This window comes from Gambusia affinis, linkage group LG15, assembly GCF_019740435.1.
Source record: "Gambusia affinis linkage group LG15, SWU_Gaff_1.0, whole genome shotgun sequence".
In the NCBI taxonomy this organism is placed as follows: domain Eukaryota; kingdom Metazoa; phylum Chordata; class Actinopteri; order Cyprinodontiformes; family Poeciliidae; genus Gambusia; species Gambusia affinis.
The window spans coordinates 13,493,724-13,518,533 of NC_057882.1; the positions used below are offsets into that span (position 1 = coordinate 13,493,724).

General features: G+C 38.6%; 1 protein-coding gene across 8 annotated transcripts in view; it reads right to left on the bottom strand.

Annotated features, from left to right (window-relative positions):
* msi2b (musashi RNA-binding protein 2b) overlaps positions 1 to 24,810 on the bottom strand; it is a 293,528-nt gene that overhangs the window by 80,261 nt on the left and 188,457 nt on the right. For all 8 annotated transcript variants that reach the window (XM_044140959.1, XM_044140960.1, XM_044140958.1 and 5 more), the window contains exon 8: positions 5,256 to 5,338. In XM_044140959.1, the coding sequence (XP_043996894.1) occupies positions 5,256 to 5,338 (83 nt within the window). The remainder of the gene's footprint in view (positions 1 to 5,255; positions 5,339 to 24,810) is intronic.

The following is a 24,810-nucleotide window of genomic DNA, read 5'->3' on the forward strand; positions in this document are numbered from 1 at the left end:
CCTACATATGCTAACGCGGGCGGGCAGAGAAGCCAAAGCGTCTGATGGGGGTGAGTTATGAGATTCTTGCAAAGCTGCACCCTGTTTTTAATTATATATGAGACAGAATTCACAGTGACAGAGAAGACATGCCCCTGAGAACGAGGCCTGGGTGGCACAGGAACACAGGGGGCTGACCAAGTCACTTACAGGTTCAGTCACTCACATCTGAGTGGGCCCTGACCCACTCCACCAACGGAGCTCTTGAGAGGAAGGACAACGAGAAGGTGGGCTGTCCTGTACGTCCACAACCTTCCCAAGCGGGGTGGAATTTCTGTCGACATCAATTATTCACGAGACCATCTCAGATAACACTCATGGGCAGGATGGATGAGGTCTATTTCTGTATAGTACTTCATAAGGATGAAGACAGGGGACATTTTTTACTTTATGTGCTTCAGTCAGTGAATTACCACTGCTCTATGATGAAGGGGGGGTGCTGGGGGGAGGCTTTAAACACACAAATTCTTTTCCCTCTGCAGATGCTAGAAAATGTCAACACCTTGTAGAAGATCTGAGTGTCACATTTATTCTCTGTATCCAAACACCTTTAATGTGCTGTAGGTGTTATCAGGAGGGGGACCCTACAAAGGCGACAAAAGCTTCAGAAAACTGACCCTGGTAATATCCCTTCACACAACAGCAGCTCAATATATTCTTATATTTTCTGCTAAGTCTCCCTAGACTTTATCCTGACGGTTTAAAATATTTCTTTGTGTGCTGTTATTTATTTTTAAAAAAACCCATAAAAGCTATGAATAGCACTTCTGGAGCCAGGTGGAAGATGTGAAGCAGCAGATCACAGATACAAGTACAGACATTTGGTGATTGGTGAAACTCTACCCGATCTGTGAAAGTACCATGTCTACTATCTTCAGTGTGGATGTTATTACTGAGGGAAGAATACTCAAAGTTATTAATTTTTAGTATTTTGGAAGTGTTTAAAACCAAGTCAGGGGAGACAGTGACGGAATTAGCTAGAAAAAAGACAACCGTATTTTCTACGGCGATAATGACTACTCACTGCAGAGAGGCTAAAAGCATCCCTACATTGCAGTTCTTAAAGATAATTCAGGATTGGCTAAGCTCATGCATCTATATTTACTGGCAGTCAAAACTGTAAGTGACTCTCTCCCATCCGTAGTAGTTTATTTTACACCTCATAAAGCCCCCATTAGAAAATGTTGATTAAACGCTTACAGTTGTTTACGGCTTCATACTCTGTGGCGCAACCCTGGGTCAGATGTGTAAAATGAGCCACAATGTTGTTGGCAAGAAAATGAGAGGAGGTGAAACAACAATAAATTTCACAACTTCCCTTCCAGCCTCCCATGTCACATAATTTCAGTTGCTATATATTATCAGGACAGGAAAGGCTACTTACAACTGATCTCAATGAAATAATATGTTTTGGCAAGCTCTACATCAATGAGTCCCGACAAAGATCTAAATTTAAATAGGCTACTGGGACTTTACCTTTGAGTTTATCTCTGATTTGCAAAAAGGCTTTTCTTTTCCATTTTTCAAGTTACTCTCATGAAAAACAGTGAAGTATGTGGACCTTACTAATAAAAACAATAAAAACAAATATGTATAGCAATATCTAATTGGTTGTATTTTTCTAAAATGCAACTACTATTACAAATGCATCATAAAAAAGTGGGGTTACACCTTGGACAGGTTACCAGTCCATCGTCAGAACAAACATGCTTCATGTTTGTCAGAACAAATTGTCAGTTTTGGGCTTAACTGTAGTTGTATAAAGCTTGAACATTATTTAGAATTCCAATCATCTCAAAACACAAATCAATCTGGATTAAGAATGGATAAAAGTGTCTTACATTAAGCCTCTGGAATGATCTCCAAAAAAAAAATGATACCAATTTAAAGGAACTGTGCTAATTCTGCCAAGAAGAGTTGTCCAATTTCCAGCTAGAACTTTACCAAATCCTTGTTGAATGCGACAGGAAGTACATAGTTGTGATCCAACTTAACATGACAAACAAATTTTAAATAATAATGGGCTATATGTAAATATTTAAGCCTTTTTTTGTGTGTTTTTTTTTATCTTGTGTGAATTAGAATAAAAAAACATCTGCACTTAATTCTTTCTTGAGCTATTATCATTTCACCCTGAAAAATGAACCAGTTTAAGTAAACAAAAACAATCCCCAAATGATGGTTATAAAATCAACACACTTGATGAATGGAAATTTATTTCTAACCACAATTTGAAAACTAAAATCATGTTACATCCTGAATCAGAAAAACTAGTGAATTTACTTGTGACATGCCAGAGATTGTAGGAGCTATGAAGTTGGCTTGACATTGTGGCCTTGTGTGAGTTTAAATTCACTCGAGCAGATGTTTTTAGCAGCTGGACAAGCAACAGTGGACTGCATGAAAACATGCCACAGCTGACCAAGTATCTCTCTGAAACATAACACAGGTGTATTCGGAGATTTTGCACATTTAAATATTTGTGGTAACACAGTCATTTGGATTTAGAGAAAACTGACCATAATTTCAGTCTGAATGAAAAAAAGATGTTCATCTGATTATCATTGGCATACAAAGCTTGCATCTTTGTTTCCCCAGCTTTGTAACAGAGCCTTTAAAGTTGTTTGAAGGATTATTTCTGTTCAGCAATTGTATTAGTTATAGAAAAGACACACAGCATTAGGACATCATGGAAAATTTAAAGAAATAAAATGATAATAAGCAACCAAAAGCAAAATTCAAGCACTTAACCAAGTCAAAAATAAATAAATAAATCAGTAATTTTCTGCAAATTTGAATTAGAATTATTACAAGTATTCACTTTAAACTTAGACTATGATTTTTATTTTTTATTTTCTCACCGTTGATATGGCATTTATACAATTTAACTACAAATGAAAAAAAAAATGTTTGAGGGAAAACATAAAACAGATAAAATAACCTGGTTTTGTAAGAGTGCACACTCTTAATCAATTACTTTGTTAACTCCCCTTCTGATGTATCATGAAGTAAACAGAATATCTGAGTGCAGTGTAGTTGGTTTGGCATAAAACAAGACATTGGTACATTAAAATTAATTCTTTCAAAATATAGACCTTTCGCTTATTCTTTTGTTTTTGTAGGATAGTAGGATATAGAAGGATCTTCCTAAGATTTGCTCACTTCCATACCTATTGTTTACAACAATGCTACACAAAGAATCAAATATACATATACGTGTGTGTGTGTGTTTATAATGGGAAAAAATCTGATGTTCTTCCAAAACAATGAAAACACAAGTTGGTAACTGTTCAATTCACAGGTGTTTTACAGCAGGTGTGGCAGTGACCCTCAGGAATTCTCAATGAGAGATGTTATCAAGAGGAGACACCATAGCATGAAATCATGGTTGAAAAATAAAAGCTCTTCCTCCAGAGAAAACACTCAGGGATGGCTAGAATCTCCTAAAACCTTCCTAAATACTGAAGGCAGAGAAGTGCAATGGAGACATGTTGGTAGCTTTCAGGTGTTGCCAGAAAGCTGAAGAGGAAATTCATTTTTCAGCATCACAGTGAGTGAAAAACCATCAAATGAAAGATGTTGGAATGGCCTTAACGCTTGAACTTATAATGCATACATATCTCCTATTAAAGTACATTAAATGTTGTATTTGATTTAAAATATTTTTGACAATATATTAGGATGTCAAACATGTTATTGAAGCTTTTAAACAGATTTCTTAGTTGTATAGATCAGTTGCATCAGCTATATGACATATTAATGACTGAGAAAGTTTGAAAATTTTTTCAGTTAATTTTTTAATCACAAAAACTTTAAATTTTAATAGGAGCGTTTTCCCATTAAGAGCTACTGTTAACACAATGCCCTGGCTGTAACTCACCATATCTGTATGTACTGAGAAATCAGTGCATCCTTTCAACATTTAATATGAAACATAGTTCTACAGAATAAAATAAACTCTTTTATAAGTTGATAATTGTGCTATTATTGAACTATTTATTCGGCACATTCAGTCTGTTAATTAGCACTTCTGTTTCCACTCTAGTCATCAGTAAATTACTGTACAGTGCTTAACAAATGCATTTGTGAGAGCTTTTTTCCTCCTGGTTCAAGGTGGCAGAAGTGAGACTTTATTTGGAAATAATGTGTCACCTGCTTGTAAAATCCAAACTGGGACTAGTTGACATTCAGCATATTCACATGTGACAGTTTTTTTCCCCACATTATTTATTTATTTTTTTGCTTTCCACAGATGTACATCAGCATGCCAGAGGATCTGACGGAGTATACTACAGAGTATTGTTATTTCTGCCATAGATTTAGGTTTCAGTTTTAGCAGGGAATACAACACCATGTGAAAGCTACGCCGGGATGCGTACTGGGGTCATATGTGACTTGGTCTGTTCCCAGGTGAGGGAGGTTATACTTCTCCGGTTCTGTCAGTCAGGCAGTCAGTCAGTCTGCTGGCTTCAGGAGGAGGCCTGGGAGGGATGTTGGGGGGAGTGAGTGCACACTCAGAAAGAACGGTGGTGAGACAAGTACTCCCTCCAGTCAATCACGGCCCACGAAGCTGTTCAAATGATGCAGGATTTCTCAAGAGGCTCACAGGGTGGACGTGGGCGAAGGAGGCCCTAATGTCACACTCGCTACACTGAGGGCGGACCTTGTCAATTTATCATACGTGACTGACTTGATGGCTTCGAAAGTTGCGGCAGAAACTCTGAAAGGACCGTACGACTGGTGTAAATAAAACCAGCATTGCTGGCACTCAGCAGAAGGTGTTAATCCCTGACTAATGAACTCTGCCTCTGCCAGTAGCTTTCTTCTTGCACCCTTGGACATCCCCACCTGTGCATGTGTGTTTGTGTGAGTGCATGTGGCAATGTGGGGAGAGAGAGAGGGGGGAGTGTAGAAACGAGAGGAGAGGGACAGGCTCCACTCTCCTGTCCCCTCAGCCTGACAGGCAGAACTCAGCCGCACAATTTCACGGTTTGTGGGCAGTACACACCACTGCTTTCCCATCCCTGAGACCCAGAGACCCACAAAGTGTGGCTACGTGGGAGTATTAGCTTGTGCATATAACACACATACACAAACACACATGGTCTGCTATTAATAGTAGGGCAAAGAACAAATCAAATATTAATCTTTCAACTCCCACCTGGAATTGTGATGGGTGAGGAGGGGGGGTGGGAGAAAAAAATGTGTGAACTTACCATTTTGTTATTGATTTCATGAAAATGAATTTCACAGACTTTCTCTACGATGTCTTCACTCTCAAAAGTTATGAAACCAAATCCTATGCAGAAAGAGAAAAAGAGGGGAGGGAGGGACAGCGGGGGGAAAAAGGAGTTAGTGGAGAGCCCCAACAAAACTTCAACAAGTAAAAGAGAAAGCACACCATAAGTTGGGAGTATCATCTCCATCCAGATTCAGAAACTATTCGAGTACATCTGTGGAGATTGGTTTCCATGTGCAAAAAAAAAAAAAAAAAAAAGAGAGAAGAACAAGTGAACAAGGCAGACATTGTCCTCTTTAAATCAGGAATATGATGAAATCTGCCACATTATTAAGGGCACTCAAGGACCCCCTCTACAAAGAGAAGATTGGAAAAACAGCACAAAGCTCATTTAATGAGATCCAGGGAGCCAGGGCCCTGCATCTGAATTTCATTAAATGCATTTTGTGTTCTTTTTATTGAAATCTCACTGTATAACAAGCCCCCCATTTTTATGTTAATACAGGCCTTAGAATGAATGCGTCGTTGACAGAGGGATTTTCAAGCCATATTTATAGGATAAAAGCTTAACCCCTCTTTTGACACAAAGACAGAGCGACAAGATAGTTTTTACACTTTTGAACATGAGTGGATTGCGTCGCTCTCCTCTGTGTTTTGATGGCAATGCACAAAGCAATCCTGTTTCTGTATGGCCAGGGTTGACAAGAAAACATATTCGATTATTTTTGGAGAAGTGAAACTGTTAGTGAGCAGAAACAGCCAGTCGGACTGGGGCGACTAAAGCCGTTCGTGAAAACAAATCACCTCTGCTCGCGCAAAAGCTGCTGTCAAAACACCATCACCAAGTTCTTATCTGGCACAAAAATATTTTGCGCGTTATGTCACGTTATACCCTCAAACTTAAGTGTGTTTTGTAGAGGTTTTGTCATAGAATAGACGAGACATAGACTAACGCTAAGTAGCCCATAATTTTGAATAAAAAAAAAAAATGTAAATCTCAAAAGTGTGGTAGCCCTGCTTACACAGATACACACAAAATCCAGCATAATCGGTTATTTTATAAAATTTAAACTTTTAATGAATGTCAATGTTAAAAGTTAGTCAACAGGCATCCATTTCTAAGCTTACGACAAGCCGTGTGGAGGAGATGGTAAACCATAGCCAAATTCTTTCGGTCCACATGTAAAGATACCACTGAATCCTGAACACACCATCCCAGAAGCTGCTCAGAGTGGATGAGAAAAAGGATAGAGTGAAATTCTGAGGCTTTAAGATTCTGCAAAAGACTCCAGACTGGGAACAGATTAGACCAAACTGCTTTTGTATGCGAGAATGGCCTAGTCAAAGTCCAGATGATGTCCACATGTATTTTTAATCAAATTAGAAAAAGCTTGAGCTGGTTTGCTAAATAATAATAATAATAATAATAATAATAATAATAATAATAATAATAATAATAATAATAATAATAAATAATAATAATAAAAAAAATATTGGACCATAATTTTAATCTTGACATGTTCAAAACGTGTACAGACATCTTCCAAAAGAGATGTAATTGCACCAAAATGTGGTAAAAAAATAAATAATTCACACTCTTTATGTATAGTTTTCCTTACAATTATTCATGGTAAACTTTCACTTTACCTTCCAGCAAAGGGATACTGTACATATTGACATAGCACAACGTACACAAACTGTGTGAGAGATGAGAGATTTGTCAGTGCTCACTGTACTATAGTGGTTTATCCCTCCAATATCTGTGGCTGTATTAGATTATTGCCGGCAAAGCTGAAAATCAATGAGAACGCCTGCTTTATGGCAACATTGGATTTACAGGATTTTTGAATCAAACACGATTAAATTCCTGTATTTGTACAGTATTTAGTACTATAGACCAATACACATATGATGAGTTAAAAAAAACAAAAAAAACTGGTTGCTCAATGACATTGATGTTAAATCCTTTTGTTTAGCAGTTTTGCATGTTTTCACAGTCACATCTTCGCAGAAACAGCAACATTAAGAATATTACAGTACATTAGAGTAAGCTGCTTGTTCTATTAATTCATCAGATCATCCAGACCAACACAGATTTCCTTCTAAGGAGCTGTTTGTGCTTCTTACCACAGCAGGCAGCCTATCACAAATCCTGACATTTTTAGTTCTGTCATTCGGTCTTTATCGCTCACTCACACTTTTACCCCCAGCCCCCATTTTGCTCTTGCTTCATTTCCTCTCCCATAAATAAGAAAACGATCCTCCTCAAGCTCCTTTCCTGACATATCGAAATAGTCTCAACGGAAAATTTAATATGGGAGCTGATTTAACATAAAAATCTAATGTAATGAGATCTTATGAGACAGGATGTCGATTTCCAGAGAGGGGGCACATGAGAAGCGCTGGTCGGGTGGAAGATCAGGTGATGTGGACAGCCAGACGAGGGTGGGCAGTGGGGTTGGAGAACCTTTTTTTTTTTTTTTTTTCTGCAGCTCACTCCACACCTCCAGCGCAGGGAGCACTTTTGACAACCAACAAATCAACCGCCAGCAGTAATTTGTCATGGAGGAGTGTGGGGAGAGAGAGTCGAGTCTGGGGGAACGTGGATTGAGAGAGGAAAAAGTAGAATAAAAAAAAAAATAGAAAAAAAGGTGGAGATAAGGGGAGGGGGAGTGTACTGAGGGAGACAGAAAAAGTGACAAGGAAAGAGGTTAACACACATGGCCCCTGTCGCCACACTCCTTCCTAGCGCTACAGGCAGCTCCTCCATCAAGTGACAAGACATTTTCCACTGCAGCACTGTACCCAGCGAGGTCACGGCCGAGCCACGCCACCACAGATACCACCAGCACGGCTCGTCCACCCATGACCGCATCGCTTTAAATGAACAAAAAAAAAAAAAATTCTACAGTGTCAACTACTCTTAGAACGAATCTGTCAGCTACTTTTACAATGTTTTTTTGGCACACGTACAGTAATAATAACAGCAAAAAAAAAAAAAAAAAAAAGGTCAACATCAATATTTTCCTCCCTCGCTGGCTCAGGACACATTATGTCCCCTGTGGGCTGTCTGAACCTCAGTCTCTGCTTTTGCTGTGTTGCTACTCAGAATTACAAACCTTAGAGGGAATTACTGGCCACAAAATTGCCCCAGCATCGAAATCTTCCTTCTCCTGCTCCTCTTCCTCCTGTCAGCACAGTGAGGCTTGTCCTCGGGTATCCTGGTCCTTCTCCTCCACCTATCCACGCCAAGCAGCAGGCTGACCTCCACACAAACTATTAAAGCCTGTCAACTCTCACTGACACAAGTCGAAAGGTGTCAACATGCTCACAAAGAAGAGCCTTTCACAGCTTAAGCAATAGCCTGTAAATGGAAACACGTGGATGTCTTGTAGGAAGGATGATAATAGGTGTTATAAGGCTACTGGCTGAGGCCTCTTGGCTGTACTCGCTCACACTTATTAGCCAGAACTGGCCTTGGCCCTCGTCTCATCACACAGCGGGATCGGCAGGGAGCCCACTTTCACGGCCCTTTACCAGCTTCATCATGGCCGCTCTTTATTTCGCACTCAGGTTTCTCTTGTCTTTGTTGTTCTGATGCTTTCCACCCACCTTCGGTTGCTCAGGCGTCTCCAAGACTGACAGACAACTCATTCTGGCACACGCGTTTCATTGGAAGACTTGCAAATCGATGCAGGGAAGTTGCTTTTGGCGTGGAACGAGACGCTGGCGCTTTAAAATTCATTCTTTCAAAAAAAAAAAACTTAAGATGTCTTTCATTTTCCATTTGATGTCTTGAATGACAATCTGCTCACACATTAGACATGGCCTCAAAGCCTCGGTTCATTTAAATGTCTATTTATTCACCATCTTGTTCGGGAAAAGTTAGAGTCCTGGCGCGGAGGCGAATTCATACCTGTTGTGGCGTATTGTTGGGAAGATTTGTGAGGGCATGAAGATGCATGGAGGCAAAAAACAAGGAGGACACATTTACAGCTGCTACAGAGGCATCCCCAACTCCCTGATGACTGCAGCTAAATATAAAGCTGTAACTAGATGACAGTGAATTGCCAAGCACGTATGTATCATCACTGATATACAAGGTGTACACCTGGTGTTCATTAGAAAACCTTTCTGGGTCGGTGTTTGGCTCCAACAAATCAAAAAGAACACAAAGAGAGTCCAGGTTGGAGTGTGCATGTCGTGTTTTCTTCCTGACGATCGGCACTGCTTGAACGTTTGGAGGTTAATTGCAAATTTATGTTATTTAAACTGATAATGCATTTAAACTGTCCTGGTATTTAAATGTTACCTCTACATTGGTTATTTATATATTAACAAATGTTATTTGTACACCAATTCGTAATCGTTATGGAATTATAATGCTTTTATCTAGTGTTACATGTTGAAGTTTGAGAAACGCATGAAGGGAATGAATATGTGGAACTGTTGGAAAATCGTCGCAGTCAAACAATAAAAGTAAGGTGCATCACTTAGGAAGCAAAGAGCGGGAAATGAAGGAAAACGTTTTTGAATTAAGAAAAGATTTATCCTTATTTGTACAAATGGTAACAATAATAAGGGGAGCTTGGAGATTCAAAATGTATTGACAGCAAAGTACAGTACAGCTACAGTCTGCCCTTAAATATTGTAATGTAATATTCCTTTTCTTGCCTTTTCATGTTCCAAGCTGTAAAACTAGAAGGATTTGTTGAGTTTTTCTAAGTAACCCACGCAAACTGTAACTAGCAACACAAGACTATACTCATGCATTCATCTGTATAATATCCATTTAAATATGACATGTTATATGTTCCCTAATGATCTAGTAATTGGTGTGCCTGATTTGAGTACAAATTAAATGTTTATTACCACAACTATCAGCACATAGGCAGCCATGTTGTATTCTAAACATCAAACTTTCTAAGACTGATTTTGATTTGTAAGGCAACTTCAGCAGAAAAACAGAAAGTAGCATAATGTCAACATGAAACTCCCCTCTTAAACAACTGCTTTCCCTGTACATTTCTTTGTTCCTGCAACCTGTGCATAAATGAAAAATTTTCTGATTAAATATGCAACAATGATCACCAACATGACCCAGAAACATTTTTTGAATCCAGATTAAAAAATGGCTTTTTGCCTGTAGTGTTTCACCTTAACTGCACAACCATTTTTATACATTTATTACAGTGATTTATTTCAGTTGGCATAAAGGACCCATATGCATAAAAAAAACAACCCCTAATGCTCCAACAGTTGGTGCTGTATATTTTCCTGATGTGAACTGCGTGTAATGAGAGCAGGCTGCTGTTGAGCAGCTCTGACTACTGGTCCTGCCAACAAAGCCTAAGTAAGTGCAGCAACCTGTAGAAAGTGTCAGCCGTGTCTCCTGGGAAACAAAACAGAGGGACTGGAGCCCCCCCCAACACACACGCACACACACCCCTCCCTCTCCCCCCACTGACAAGACCTGCACAGACACACACACAAACAAACACCGACAAACGTAACCCAAACCCGTGAGGCTGACACACACACGCCCAGTCGCACACATACACTTATGCCTGTGTGCTATAGGTCATCTGTACATCCTATGTGGAGTTAAAACCGCTCCACCTTTAGTTCCCCAATGAATGAGAGATTGTACCCCAATTAAAGATTATCTAACCCTCACCTGTCTCCTGAACAGAAAGTCTGCAGAAAATCCCTCTTCTGTCTTCCCGCGTGTGCGCTCCGTCTTCTAAAGCTCTATCTTGTAATGCACAGAAGCAGACAGAGGCAGTCCGAACACCCACGGCACAGTTAGACCTCTTTGATCAGTATTTCCGACTGCTATTACTAGAGATCTAGGGCTTGAGGCATTAATCCTGCATTTAATACAGTCAACGGCACAAACTTTCCAGCAGCACAGGGCCAATCAAGCTGGGTGCTGACTAAATTAAAAAACAATTGTAATAGAAAGCTGTTGTTTTTAATCCCTTAATATTGCCTTAACACCAGTGTAAAACTGACAAATAAAATAAAACCTCATGCACATGAGAGAAAATATTATAGAGACATGAAATCTAAACAGATCGAATTGCAGTTGTGTTTTGAGGCGGGATGAGCTTCGTCTGAGCGGAGGAATGTATCAATCTTCCCATGTTAAAATATACGGAAATGGACAAAAATACCTTTACAAGCACTGCTTTCAAGATTTTGACGTTGAAAGTCAATTTTGTATACAATAATCTCAATTTGGATCTACCGTACATACTATTTAAGGAAGCCAATTTAAATTCTTACAACGTTAGGCATTAATTCCAATTTATACTTGGATGAATATTTAATCAAGGTGTAAATTAAACATTGTCTTTACAGATGTGAGAGATCTTAAAAATGAAATTTTCCTATATTTCATCATTAAGTGAATTCTTCCAAGTCTCCTTCAATGTTCTGGTTTGCTCTTAATGAAATGTTGTAATATCTAATCAAGCAAAACTAAAATGACACACGATGACAAAACGTTAACAAATTAAAATAAACACAGTCAAAAACTACATTTTAATTTACATATTTACATATATGCTCCACTTTTAAGTTCTGCTTTGACACTAGACATCTAGTTACTGCAAACAATGACTTGCTGTCCAGACTGTCAAATATTTTCAAAATAAAATTAGATCATCAGACACAGATCTGGGATTACTTTTAGCTTCTTTAATATATATATATATATATATATATATATATATATATATATATATATATATATATAAATATAAATATATATATATATATATATATATATGCACACTTTATGGGCATTTGACACTAATATCAAAAACAGAAGAGATTATTAACATTTAATTTATTGTTACAAAAAAAAGTACAAACGCAGTTCATATGTACTTTTTATTTATTGGATACTTTGTTTATGATTTAGCTGTACATATTCATTTTCAAATGTAAATTGGATCACTTTAGTCCTTTAATGACAAGCTACTTAGAAAAAAAAGAAAGGAGAAACTTAAAAAAAATATATGTCAACTTCAATCTAAAACGTTGTGTAGGTGTGTGAAAGCTGCAGCCCCCTTGGGGCTTCACCAAAGCTAATGTCTCTATGGACCTTATCAGCACAGTGTGGAGTATGTCAACCCTCAATTTGAGCAAAATATAAAGGTGATGATTACTGTGCTGTATGTGTAGGTGGCTGCATGAGCAGGTGGTAGAAGACTTGGCTTCAAAAAAAAAAAAAAAAAAAGAAGAAAACAGGTCACAATAATCACACGTTGTGTGTTTCAGATTGTTAGCAACAGTTGTCTTGCTTTTAAATACTGAAACTAATTAGGTAAGACAACATTTAAAAGGACATCTCATTACTGAAAAACATCATGAAGAAGCTTTTAAGAACAGAATCAAATAACGTGTCAGCCAGAGAACAATTAGCCAAGCAGCAAGGCTGTAAATTGATGTAATTAGATAGTGGTTTGACTGCGGTTCCTTTCACATGGCTGGCCTTTATGATTTTATAATGCCCCAATGTCTTTGTACAAGTACTTATCTAGAAAACTTCAGCTCTGATCAATAGAATGTCTTCATTATCCTCGACTTCTAAAAACAGTGGATACAAATGACAAAGTAACACCTTTAATAGTAGTATTTATGGTTTCATCAACAAACCAACAGTACTGCTAAAGGATTGCACTGTCTAACATGTGATTTCATTAAGTGCTACAGTAACAATATGGCAGCTTCCACTGCATATTCTGCAGAGCAACTGGGCTCAGCATGCATGCTGGGGAAACTAGTTTTTCTATGCTATTTAGGTCAGCTTTCAGTGCCGGCCATCAATTTCTACTGTCCTACTTAAAGAGACGCCCTGGCTCCATACGATCACACACAAACCTGAGAGCACAAACAACAACAATACCTATGAGGCCTGCCATTAACTTTATTAATGTATTTATCACCAAGCTTTATCCAAAGCATCACGTTTCTGACAATATATCCCTCGACATACAGCTGTCCACACAAATTTTAGCTCACAGCGGACATCTGATCGGAAAGTGGTCAGCGGTAATAGACATCTCAAAAGCACCACAGTGTGAACTCACGAAATAAATGTGGCTCTCTCCACCTCTTTAGTGTAAGTTCAAATGCTCTCTAACTCAAAAAAGACCCTCATTAGTGCCAAACAATGTAACCATAAGTGTGAATTTCTCTCCCCCTATATGATCACAAGGCTGCTCAAGCAACAACTGAATAGAAGCAATTATCTATGGAGAAGGTGACTAACTACCCGTTTACTCAAAGATCCTGAACAGCAGGCTAAGAGCGGCATGTCAAAGCTGAGCTGAAAGAAGCAGAGAAAAGAAATGTCAAATAAACCCAGAATATAAAGAGGGAATAAATAGAAAGGGTGTGATTCCGATAAATTAAAATCTGCGCTCCATTGGAATTTTGTACTCAAGTGTGAATAGGAAGACCTTAGAAGTACAGCTGAAGTTGGTCTGAAAACAAAAGACAAGTATCTGCCGGGTCCCAAACTTGGGACACGTTTTCAAAAAGTGACAAAGCAGTTGACTGTCCATTGTCTGATTTCTTGGAGTTTTATTACCTGTAAGATTATTATTATTTTTTTCTAATATGGAAGATTCTCGCCCGGAACGTAGCTGGAGATCGGCACCAGCAACCCTCCCGACCCCATTAGGGACAGGGGTGAACAGAAAATGGATGGATATGGAAGATGACGACAGATGTAAACAAAAAGAATGAAAATCTCTATCCAGTTTTTTATTTATTTATTTTTTTTTAACCTTTTGTTATAGTCCGACCACAGCATCTTTTATTGGGATTTTATGTGATAGACTGACACAATGAGAACAGAGTTATGATGTGGGAGGGAAAAGGATACATCTCTTTCAACGTTTTGTACAAATAGAAATTTGACTCACTCCTCTGAGTCACCATGAAGAGCGTTGGTATGTCTAACAGCTTTCACATCTGGAGGCTGACATTTTTACTCATTCTTCTAAGCAAAATAGTTCAAACTTAAACTCCTTGAAGAGCTTCTGTGATGATCAATTAAGTCTTCTCAATTGGACAAGGGAATAGACTTTGACTAGGCCATTTTAACACATAGGAATGCTTTGATCTATTTTGTTGCAGCTCTGTATGTTTAGGGTTGTTGGACAGCTGTATGTCGAGGGATATATTGTCAGAAACGTGTTTAGGGTTGTCCAAGCACAATCTGATAATGCAGTGGTCTTTAGCATAGTTTTCTGTATTTTAGGTTTATCCCCATTTAGCTCCATCCATTAAACTTAACATATAGAATACGCTAGACTCTTAAGATTCTTTTTTATTTTTCAAATGCTCTTTTTTTTCCACAGTCAGGTTTCATTTTCTGATCAATTCCAAAATTGTGTTTCTTCGTCTTTGTCTATCACCCAGAATTCACTACAAATGCAAACATTCCATGCAGAAATAGGCTGAGCCTACACATGCATAAAGTCAGAGCGCTACACTAACATACTGAGATACTGAGTGAAATGTGAGTATACACAGTAAGCTATAATAGGTGCCACAAATTACCCTAAAATTCTTCCAATATGCACCACTTGGACCACACATTTCCACCCTGTCAGACATTCCTGGCCCATTTGGCAACACCACTGTGACTGGCACCGTTTAAAATTTACAAAATGAGTTCCATTGCTGGCTGAGAGGTTAATGAATAATCACAACACACTCAGATTCACATATCACTTCACCAAACCATTTTTACCCGTGCACTGCCTCTTTATGGACAAAATGCACTCTGAATGCACCCTCATTGTCCTTGCACACATGTCCCAGCACTCTGAAATGATGATTGTGCTGTGAAAGTAGATCTCTCTGTGTGTATGGTTTTTTTTTCTAACTGAAAAACATGTTCATATATTCAGTGTAGCCCAAAAATGTCAAATAATGGTAAAAGAAATGGATTCTGGCGGGAAGGTTTAGACCATAGGATCTGTGTTGTTAATGCAGAGCAAAACAAAAACAGTAACTATTTTTTGCTCTTGCAATTAGGTCATGAGATGCCAGAATGTGCTTTCCAAAAAGTCCATTTAGCAAAGTAGAAAGATGTTCCCTGCATCTCTCTGAGCCGCAGCTTTTTCTCTGTATGATAGTGAAACGCCCCAGCAAACCTTCTTTAAGTGTAAGGTGCCAAACTAAAGAAAGGATCAGGAACAACCAGAGGATTCATTCTCTCTACAAAGAGAGAGAACGATCATACACAATCTGGACTGGAAGTGGTCGAACAGAGCAAAACAGAACGGATAATAATTTGGACAAAGATAACCAAAACAAGCTTGGACGTTTATGGGAAGGGGGTGAAAAATGTTTTGCGGTCTTTTGCAAAAATCCTACAACCATTCAAATCTCACGCTACTGTATTTTTGTTTACATTTTGCGAAGGAGGAAGTTGCGTTCAGTCTTTTCTTCAGAGGTTTTCGTGTCATTTCCTTCAGTGGTGGTTGGTGCAGCGCCACCACAGGGGAGGAGGTAAGCAGGTTTCTCAAAAGGTTTGGCTCGTTTGACCAAAATGCATTGTGGACCGCACCTGCTAAAAATGTAGCAAAGGTTTCAGTTTTGGTCCCCAATAGAACCGAGCCTACAGGACAATCGGGTGTGAAAACACACTCGGCACCACAGTATGATAACACAACCTCAGTAATTTTATCCCTAGAATCTCATACCCCTGCTGAGACATTTAAAAATTTACACTTATAGCAAATTGGACATTTTTTAAATAGCCTATATACACTCTTATTTACTTTACTTGGTCTGCGGTATAAAAAACATTCCTGTGGACTTAGCCTAATCGATAAAGCAACCTCTCCCTGCTATGGAGTGAAGCAAAAATTTATGTTCTCTCCTCTGGCGTAATCCAATTTCTTCTACTAATATCCATACAGTAGAGGAAATGAACAAATCTACCCTCACACAAGCAGAGGATAGAAAAGTGAGGAAAACGCACATAAATGCTGAGAAATGGCTGCCAGATTCTCAGCGGTAGTTTTATCCTCTCGATTTTCTCACATTGTTCTTGCTTCAAGACACACTGCTGGTCTAACACAAAATACATATGATTAGCGAGGATGTAACTAACAAACATGAGTTGGGTAAACACTGGGTAGGGTACAAAAGAGAGGCCAAGACTAGACGAGATGAAGAGTTTTAAAACTGAGCAAAACCAACCTGAGGATAATTGCTCAGGCTGATAGAATTTCTTCTGCACAAAACCAAGTATGGCTGTAATGAGATACAAAGGTTTTCTACCACAAGGGGATTCTTCATTCAAGAATGTCAGACTCCTTTGTGCCAAGCAATAGGCCTGAGCTTAATAGATGTCTCAATTTCCATCACATACAGTAACAACCGATGCCTGGAGAAGACAGTGGGAGGTGGGGGCAGGAGCCGTTCCAAAAGGCTCCGAGGCGCTGGGAGGAATTTCTTTTGAACTGCAAAGCAACGTGGGACTTGAAATGAATCACAGATATGCACCTTTTGTATTTTCTGACCTATTGATGGAGATATCAGTTTCATTACACTCAATTAGCATTTCTCATTCCCGGTGAAAGTGGCAGAATCAAAACGGAGGACACAAAGAAGCCGGTAAATGTAGAGAGATGGAAAAAGAAGTTTGCACTTTGAGAGCGGAGCGTAGGCTGATTGGGAACCCAGAGTCGGCGCTGCCACAGCAGGACCCACCGAGGCCAGAAGCACTTAATAACTGTAACCGTTTGCAAAACATAACAAGGCCTCAATGTACTGAATTATTTGCAAGGAGGATGCAAAGTAAAATTGAAGTAAGTGGCTAGAGCAGCCAGATTGTTATTAATATTGAAGCATGAGGGTAGGTTTTAAAGGCAAGACACAAAGGCAGTTCATCTGAAATGAACACTGAGGATGCCACTTTACAGAAGCCCATTACCATTTTGTGGAGCTTACTTTAACTGAGTGAGCCAAATGCTTAGAGGCGGAACCGGCACTTGTGTTTATTTTATGGATGCCTTCAAAAAAAAAAAATAAATAAAATAAAATAAAAGAATAGAGGACTCTGTTCCAACAGGCAGCCTTTTTTTCCTCTCAACACATGTGCACAAAGCACACAAGCAGCGAAACGTGACAACATGAAGTCACCCGGCAATTGAGAATGATGTCACTCTGATACTATTGACCCTAGTAATCAAGACAGTCTTTCATCAAATGTCTGTCTCTAAAAAGCACACTCTCACTCGGAGGAGGAGTGGGGAGAATAGAACCATGGATTGCTTCGAATACAGTATCACAGTTCAACAGGCGAACTGAATCCGTCCGCTACATCCGGGCTCTGCTTAATTGCTTACTTGCACTGTAATTGGGTGTATAATCAAACGATAAACTGAACATGGCACAGCGCCTTCATAACTTCAGAATACCCTTTCATCCAATGCCTTTGGGCAGTGATTAACATAGATGAGAAAGCTCCTCAGAGGGCCATGGCTGCCGCTCTCTTTGTTGAAGTTATTTAAACTGATTTGTGTTAGTCTGTTTGCTTTTTCAAAGAGACACCTGAGGAATGGCAGGGAGAGGTCATGATCTCAAATTAGCAACGATATAAAAGTGCAAACTATGAGAAAGTCCGAATACATATAAAGACTCAAAGAGCTTCCAGATGTTTGAGTGTTCAGATAAGGATTGTGACTAAATACTGATATCTTTGAAAAGATTTTAGGTGGAATTAACACGTTTTATATCTGACAGAAAAAGTCTCTCTGAATGAATTTAGCAAAAGCTGGAAGGCAAACGGCTTGATCCCTGAAATTACAGTCTGGTTTTTCAATTTAAATGTAACCCCTCCATCTATTACTACGACAATCTAATTTAGTTATATTTGAATAAAGTGATTATATATAGTGCTTATATAGTGGGGATGTTAACAGTTTATCAAAATTTGATTTAAAAGGAACATGACAGATTTTAGTAAATATAAGTAGTCAGACGTCCGATAAACAAACGAGGCAAAAACTGTATTTCACAGGAAGAACACTGTAAAGTATGATGGGATTACACCTGGATATCATAAGTTTTGTTTTTTTAATCAATTCAGTCTATAATAAAAATATTTAGTATTAAATCAGCAGTTTTATTTCTGAACTTTCTTGTGTCAGAGTTGTTTGGAATAATCCAAAAGTAAAAAAATTCAGAGCATCACTCCTGCTCTAAACATCAGAGCATCAAAAAGGCTTTTTAAAGGTACTATTTATGTATTTATAATATAAAACTATAAAGATAGGGTGGTTCATGGACAGTCCAGTAGCAACAATGTAAAACAAAGTATCTGCAATGTAGGATTCAACTCTTATTTACTGGTATATATACCCATATTCCAAGGTATCTGTTTTAGGGGCAGTAATATTTGCAAGCAGTCGGAATTATTACTGGAAAAACTAAGGATACTATAAAGATGTCCAACAGCAGTCCAGGCTCTGTGAAAGAAACCGAGAAAAGCTCTCCGGTTTAACCAAAATAGTGGAGTCCAAAGCAGATGCCAACTTGTGGGTTGTTAACCAGTTGCGGTATTCTCTCGGTGGTCACAAATAACTTGTATGTTCTCTTTCCAAGTACTTAAAAAGTTGCCAGATTAAAGATTCAGAAGTGGTAGAGACTTCTTCAGAGCTTTTGTTACCTAAGGTTTTTGTCCAATGAGACAACAGAAAAAGTACTTCCATTTCTTTACTTAGAAATAAGTCACAAGAAAACGTTTTTAGAGTAAGATCTTTAGTTTTTTAGACTGTATTCTGATGGGTGACAGTACTATTCAGCTTCTTAACAACAGATGGCCTCTTTGTTTTGCTTTTTTGTTGTTACACTTTGAGCGTACCAATAGATATTACAAGATAAACAAATGCAATGCCATCCACATGACCGGCAACAATATAACAGCCACGTTTCTGCAATCAATCGACACATGTTCATGTGAACCACAGATTGGCACCATTTGGGAATTAAGAGACTTTGCATCTCTGTTTAATTCCTCTTCACCCCTTCTCACAATTTTCCTTTTAACTTTGCCTCTTTGCAGAAGGGGAGCTCATTTCAATCTCAAAGCTCACATCTGTGGAAGCAATGCAAGCTCTAAATGAGTGGATTTAATCCTGTGCAACAGGGCTGGAGCACAGGAAGTATTCAAACGAGAAGCTGGGAGAGAAGTAGTGAGTGGAAAAAATAAGAAGGAGACAAAAAAAGGAGCAGAAAGGCAAGACGAAAAAGAGAAATGATTTTGTAACCTCCGCTCATATCTTTCCGTCTGAGGCAGAATCGGTGTTAGCTCATCCAAGAGCGAGGAAGGCAAGAAAAAAAAAAAAAAGGAGGAAGGAAGGGGACAGAGGAGCAGCTTAACAGACAGGAGTTAGACATGTTTATTCATGCAGTGAAGCAGCTGAACTATATTGGAGAGGGCTTCAAAGCAGAGGATGGCTTCACGTCCTGCATGGCCTTCTCCTCTGGCTAGGCTTTCTGCATTTGGCCTTTGAGTGAGGGCCTGATCAATCCCCCAGCAGGCAGCCGGGCACCGGACCCCCCGTTACCATGAGGCTGCTCTTTGAACAGATCCTGCCAGGGGTCATTCTCCCTGCGCTTCATCATCTTAAAGGTCAGACGCAACAAATGGCTTGGAAGACGGTTGTGTCCCAGCCTATAAACGCATAACTAGCCACGATGAGGGCCCACGACCGGGGCCGAATGGAACGCAGAGCGGACGGCGTTTCGCTTTCATCCTAATAATGCGGGTATTTTAATACGTTTCAGGTGGAAAACACCAGAGCAGATAAAAAAAGAACTCGTGCTACTGTACAACTTTCTAGAAATGATGTCTTCAGACTCATTTACCTTTAATAGTACCAGTGGGAGTCTTTCAGAAACAGCAGAAGAGGGAAATTTTGAACCAAGATTCAAGTCCTTTAATAATGCTGTATCCTCTCAGCTGCACAGCTGCTTCAGCGCATATTTAAATATTTATGATACAGAATAACATTTTTTGAACACTGGAATGTGTTTTTCCATTGCTGCTTGAAGCCAAACATGACACATTGTGTAAATTATATAAATATATTCGATTTTTCTACGTTCTGTCACCCAGAACTGCACAGTTTATTTATTGCAATGGAAATAAAGTCTTAAGCTAAATCAGGAGATGCATTGTGAAAACGAAACAAATAAGCTCCGTCTTAAATTTGAATTTTAGTATCTCCCGACTATATTTAAAGAGGCATGTGCAATAGACACAAAATAACACAAGGAATGAATACATATCATGTTGCATATCAAGTAAAACATGGTTAAAAAAGAACCACAAGGTTGCAGGGAAAGAGGTAGAATCATTTTCTCTTTATAAGGCAAGCAGCTGCACCTTTTCTCGAAAAGCTGCTTGCTTTAAATGATACCTTTTCAATTTGATGACATGATTGTGCACACCTGATCTCTGCTTTGAGTGGCAGAGATCAGGTGTGCACTGAACAATTTAAATACTTAAGTTATGAAGTTGTTCTCTCGAGGAGCAAAATGCACCAAATGGGCAATGAGAGCGGTTAAGAAAATCTACAGGGTAATTTATTCACACGACAGTTGCTGATAAATCACATCATAATATCAATTTGGGAGCATTCTCATAAGTAAAGATATTATTCACTTCCAGACACTTCATTTCAATATTGCAGTTTATTTCCCTTTAGATAGGGACAACCTGTTCGTCACAATGCCCTGACGTGAGTTATTGTAACAAATGTGAAGCCTGTGCTTTTTCTATACTCAGTTTATCGTTTCTGGTTACTCAGAGTCTTCAAGTCTGTGCGGGGATCCTGCAGTTCTAAGCTTGTTTTAGTGTAATCGTTGGATTTTTATTTGAATATTCAAGGTCAGAACTTGGTGATATAATACATAAAATCAAAGATCAGGTAAAGGTAGGGCACTGTCTGGGTTCAAATGAATGATAGAAGCAACAGATAGATCTTTAAGAAGCATCTTTTCATGAAACATGTGGTCTGAAAAATGGATGTCTAAACCACACCATTTGTAAACTCTCACATAAAACTCTTCTCAAAGTGTCAAGTTTATTTATTATTCAAGCCAGGCTTTCAGTCTCAGACATGGACACCTCTGGTGATATAAAAAAATCGCAATTTTAGGAGGTATGAAAAAGATAAAATGGTAAAATACTAAATGTTGAGGCAAAAACCATGAAAACTCAAATGAATCAATTCCTGTTTAATTAGTCTTCTGGTTAATTTGACCCGTTGCCAATTCACACTCACTTTTTCTAATCACAATCTGCCATTTCTTCCCAACATGGGGCCACCTTTTTACCTAGCCATCGCATAAAACTAAAGTAGTTAATTATTTTTGATGAAAAGATAATTTTGAAAAAGATGCTTAAATCTCAAATATTCTGTTATTATTTGTGCATTTCCTTCCAAAGACCTTAAGCTACACTTCTTCTTGTGATCGTGGTTCGTGTCTCCAACTGGGCCTAGTTAGCGTCAAATTGAAATTCAATTTAAATACAAAAGTGCTCTATTAATCCCAAAGAGAGATTCCGAGGCCCAATCAAACCAAAGACATAGTGAGCCATCTCAAGATGGTAAATATGATTTAATAATAATATTACACCAGATTTCCTTACAGTAAACTAAGAGTGAATGATGACAAATTACTTACAGTTTGTTGGTCAATAAAGCAGGTATTGACACAAATGTGGTATGAAAATAGTTTGGTATAAAAACGACACTAGTTTCTCTTTAAAAAAGCAGTTATATAAATTCTGTAGTTATGCAGGATGCCTGCTGCATATTGATGCATGGCCTATTTTATAGATTCAATTCATTTTATGAATATAGAGATTTGTACAACTTTGATTGGTAACGGGAACATCAAAGAGTCTCCTAGTTGATAACTGTGAAAAAAAGATATGTTTTTTTCCCCCCATTTCTTTTTTTAATTATTTGCTAAATAATCTGACAGTTTAACAAAGAATCCTAAAAGGAAAAAATAAAAATAAAAAAATAGAAAGAACCTAATTGATTAAATGCTTTTCTATTCTTATCCGTAGGTGTTCATTTTTTACTTCTTTCATTCAACTATTAGGGTTTACGGCAACCTTTTTGAAAAAAAAAAAAAAAAAGCTTTTTGAATTCCTCTTTCAGTGTTGCCAGAGTTCAATCATTTCATCAGTGATCTGTGATATGTTGGGTGGATGCCTTTTTTGAAGTAATAACAAAACAGAAGGGGAAACGCTGATGAAAAGATTGCCAGCGTATTGTCATAAAGGAACTCCATCTGACATAATAAAAAGAAACAGTCTGAACAGTTCAAAATACCACAAAATCCCCTGTTTTAACCACTGCCAAGGATGAAAATCTGCTGGCAGCAAACTGCGTGAGCTTTGATAAGTTTGGCCATCTATATGAGATGTGTGGTGATTATCTGGATAGAGTTCTCTGTCATTCTGGCCGCCCCAATGAACCTACGATGCCAGAATATTCGCCTCGGGCTTCATGGTCTGAAATGGCCCCGGAAACCGATTTTTTCCGACCGCTGCTACACAGCTGTGACATCAGACAAGTTTGAAAACACTGAAACTAAATTATTTAAGAGATCCTCGCAAAGAGCCCGGCTTCACATTTCTAAGAATGATGGAAGCAACAACAATTACTGCGGGGAACGACGGCGGCGTGTGTTTGTTTTTCTAAGCGTCCGCGGGAGCGTTTGCCTGTGAAATGGGCACAGACGCAAGTGAACGAGACATCTCAAGATATGTAATATGACATAATGTCTCCCCTGCTCGAACCCCCAGCTGCTTGCCCACATGCCACAGATCCTGCACCATGTCTAAACAGATGCTCTATCAATAATGCTTGCTCTAGTGCCACACTCCTCCCTGGTGGCCAAATGCGGAGAGGAGCAGAGTGGATGAGAGAGAGGGAACGATTGAATGAGTCAGTTTTTTTGGAGGGAGGACAAGAGGGAAGGAGAATGGGCAAGAGCCCAGAAGCTAGACTGATTACTGGGAGATGGATTCACCACGCCAGAAGAAGCCAAACGACAAGTGAACCTACGGATGGAGTGTTCGACTTTGCCCATCTGCTCCACAGAAGAACAAGAGACAGAGATTTCTTTCAATTTGCAGGCGCATATTGGAGCTATTTAATACCGTGAAGAGCCATTTTTGAACAGGCTTGTTTCCCATTATCAAACAAATATTACTTGTATAATTTGTTGCTTTAAATTTTATGAACTTCCAAGATAATTATGCGTTTGCTTGTCTGGGGAACAGGGCCAAATCTGATAAGCGGTGTAGGTGAGTAATGCTTTTGGTGTCCACTCTGAACAGAGGGTGGAGCGTTGTGCTGCTAAGCAGATCTTGCTCATTGAACACTCCCAGTATTTTGTCCCAATCCCCTCACAATCATTAGCTTAGTAATTTTGAGAATTTTGCTTTTGTTTGTTTTCAGACAACATCCAAGCCAAACCACTCACAATACATGTCATACTCTTTTACAGTGCTTATGTTAAAGACGACTGACTCAAGATGATGAAATTTGTTAATCTAGGTGAAAACATTAATAAAATTAATGAATTTAAAACATGCACGGACATGTTTAACGTCCACAAAGGTGGAAAGAGTAAACACTCATAAATTAGGCGATTTGAATGGGCAATGTCAAACGGTTTCACAGTGTTTATCTAGTAACACAAAAATATTTTAAATATTGTCATACAATTTTCAAATCAGTAACAGTTATTATAAATTGATGAATTTTACAATCTTCCTCTGACTTTTGGAGGGTTTTCAGTGTAACTTCAATAAAATGATGAAACGTTACGACTTTAGACCGGGTTTTAATCTGGTGCTCAAGTTCCTTCTTATTCTCTCCTCCGGCACCATAAAACCAGAGAAACACAAAAATCTGCGTTGGCATATTTTAGACACATTTTGTTGCAGCAATAAGTTTTCATGAAATTACTGTAATGAAGTGTAATAGATGTGAGAGGTTTTTTTTTTTTATTTTACTGCTGAAAATCGACGCTTTACATGTTTGCGACTGGAGACTCCTTTTTGTCTTACACGCTGGCCTGGACCTTAAACCTAGCAGGTTGTTGCTAGGTAACCAATGAGTGAGTAAGTTAGTTGAAGCCAACCACCACCTTCACCCGGTCATGAGAGGTTGTGCACTTAAAGCTTTCCGCTGACTAAATCCCCCAGAATTCTCTACTGTTCTGGATCAGAGTTCAGTGAAATTATTGAAAATTCTTTCAGGCGCATCATCTATTGATATTGAACATATGTCTATTGCAATATATATTGTTATTGATTTATTTTCCAGCCCTACTAGGAGTGCAGCATTGTTTTACATACAACTGCAGACATATGCACAAGAAAAAGCCAGTGTAGTGTTCTGTCTTGATGTCACGCTCATAGGCGTTACAGCAGTTTTTGTTTTTTTTTACTCATGTATTAA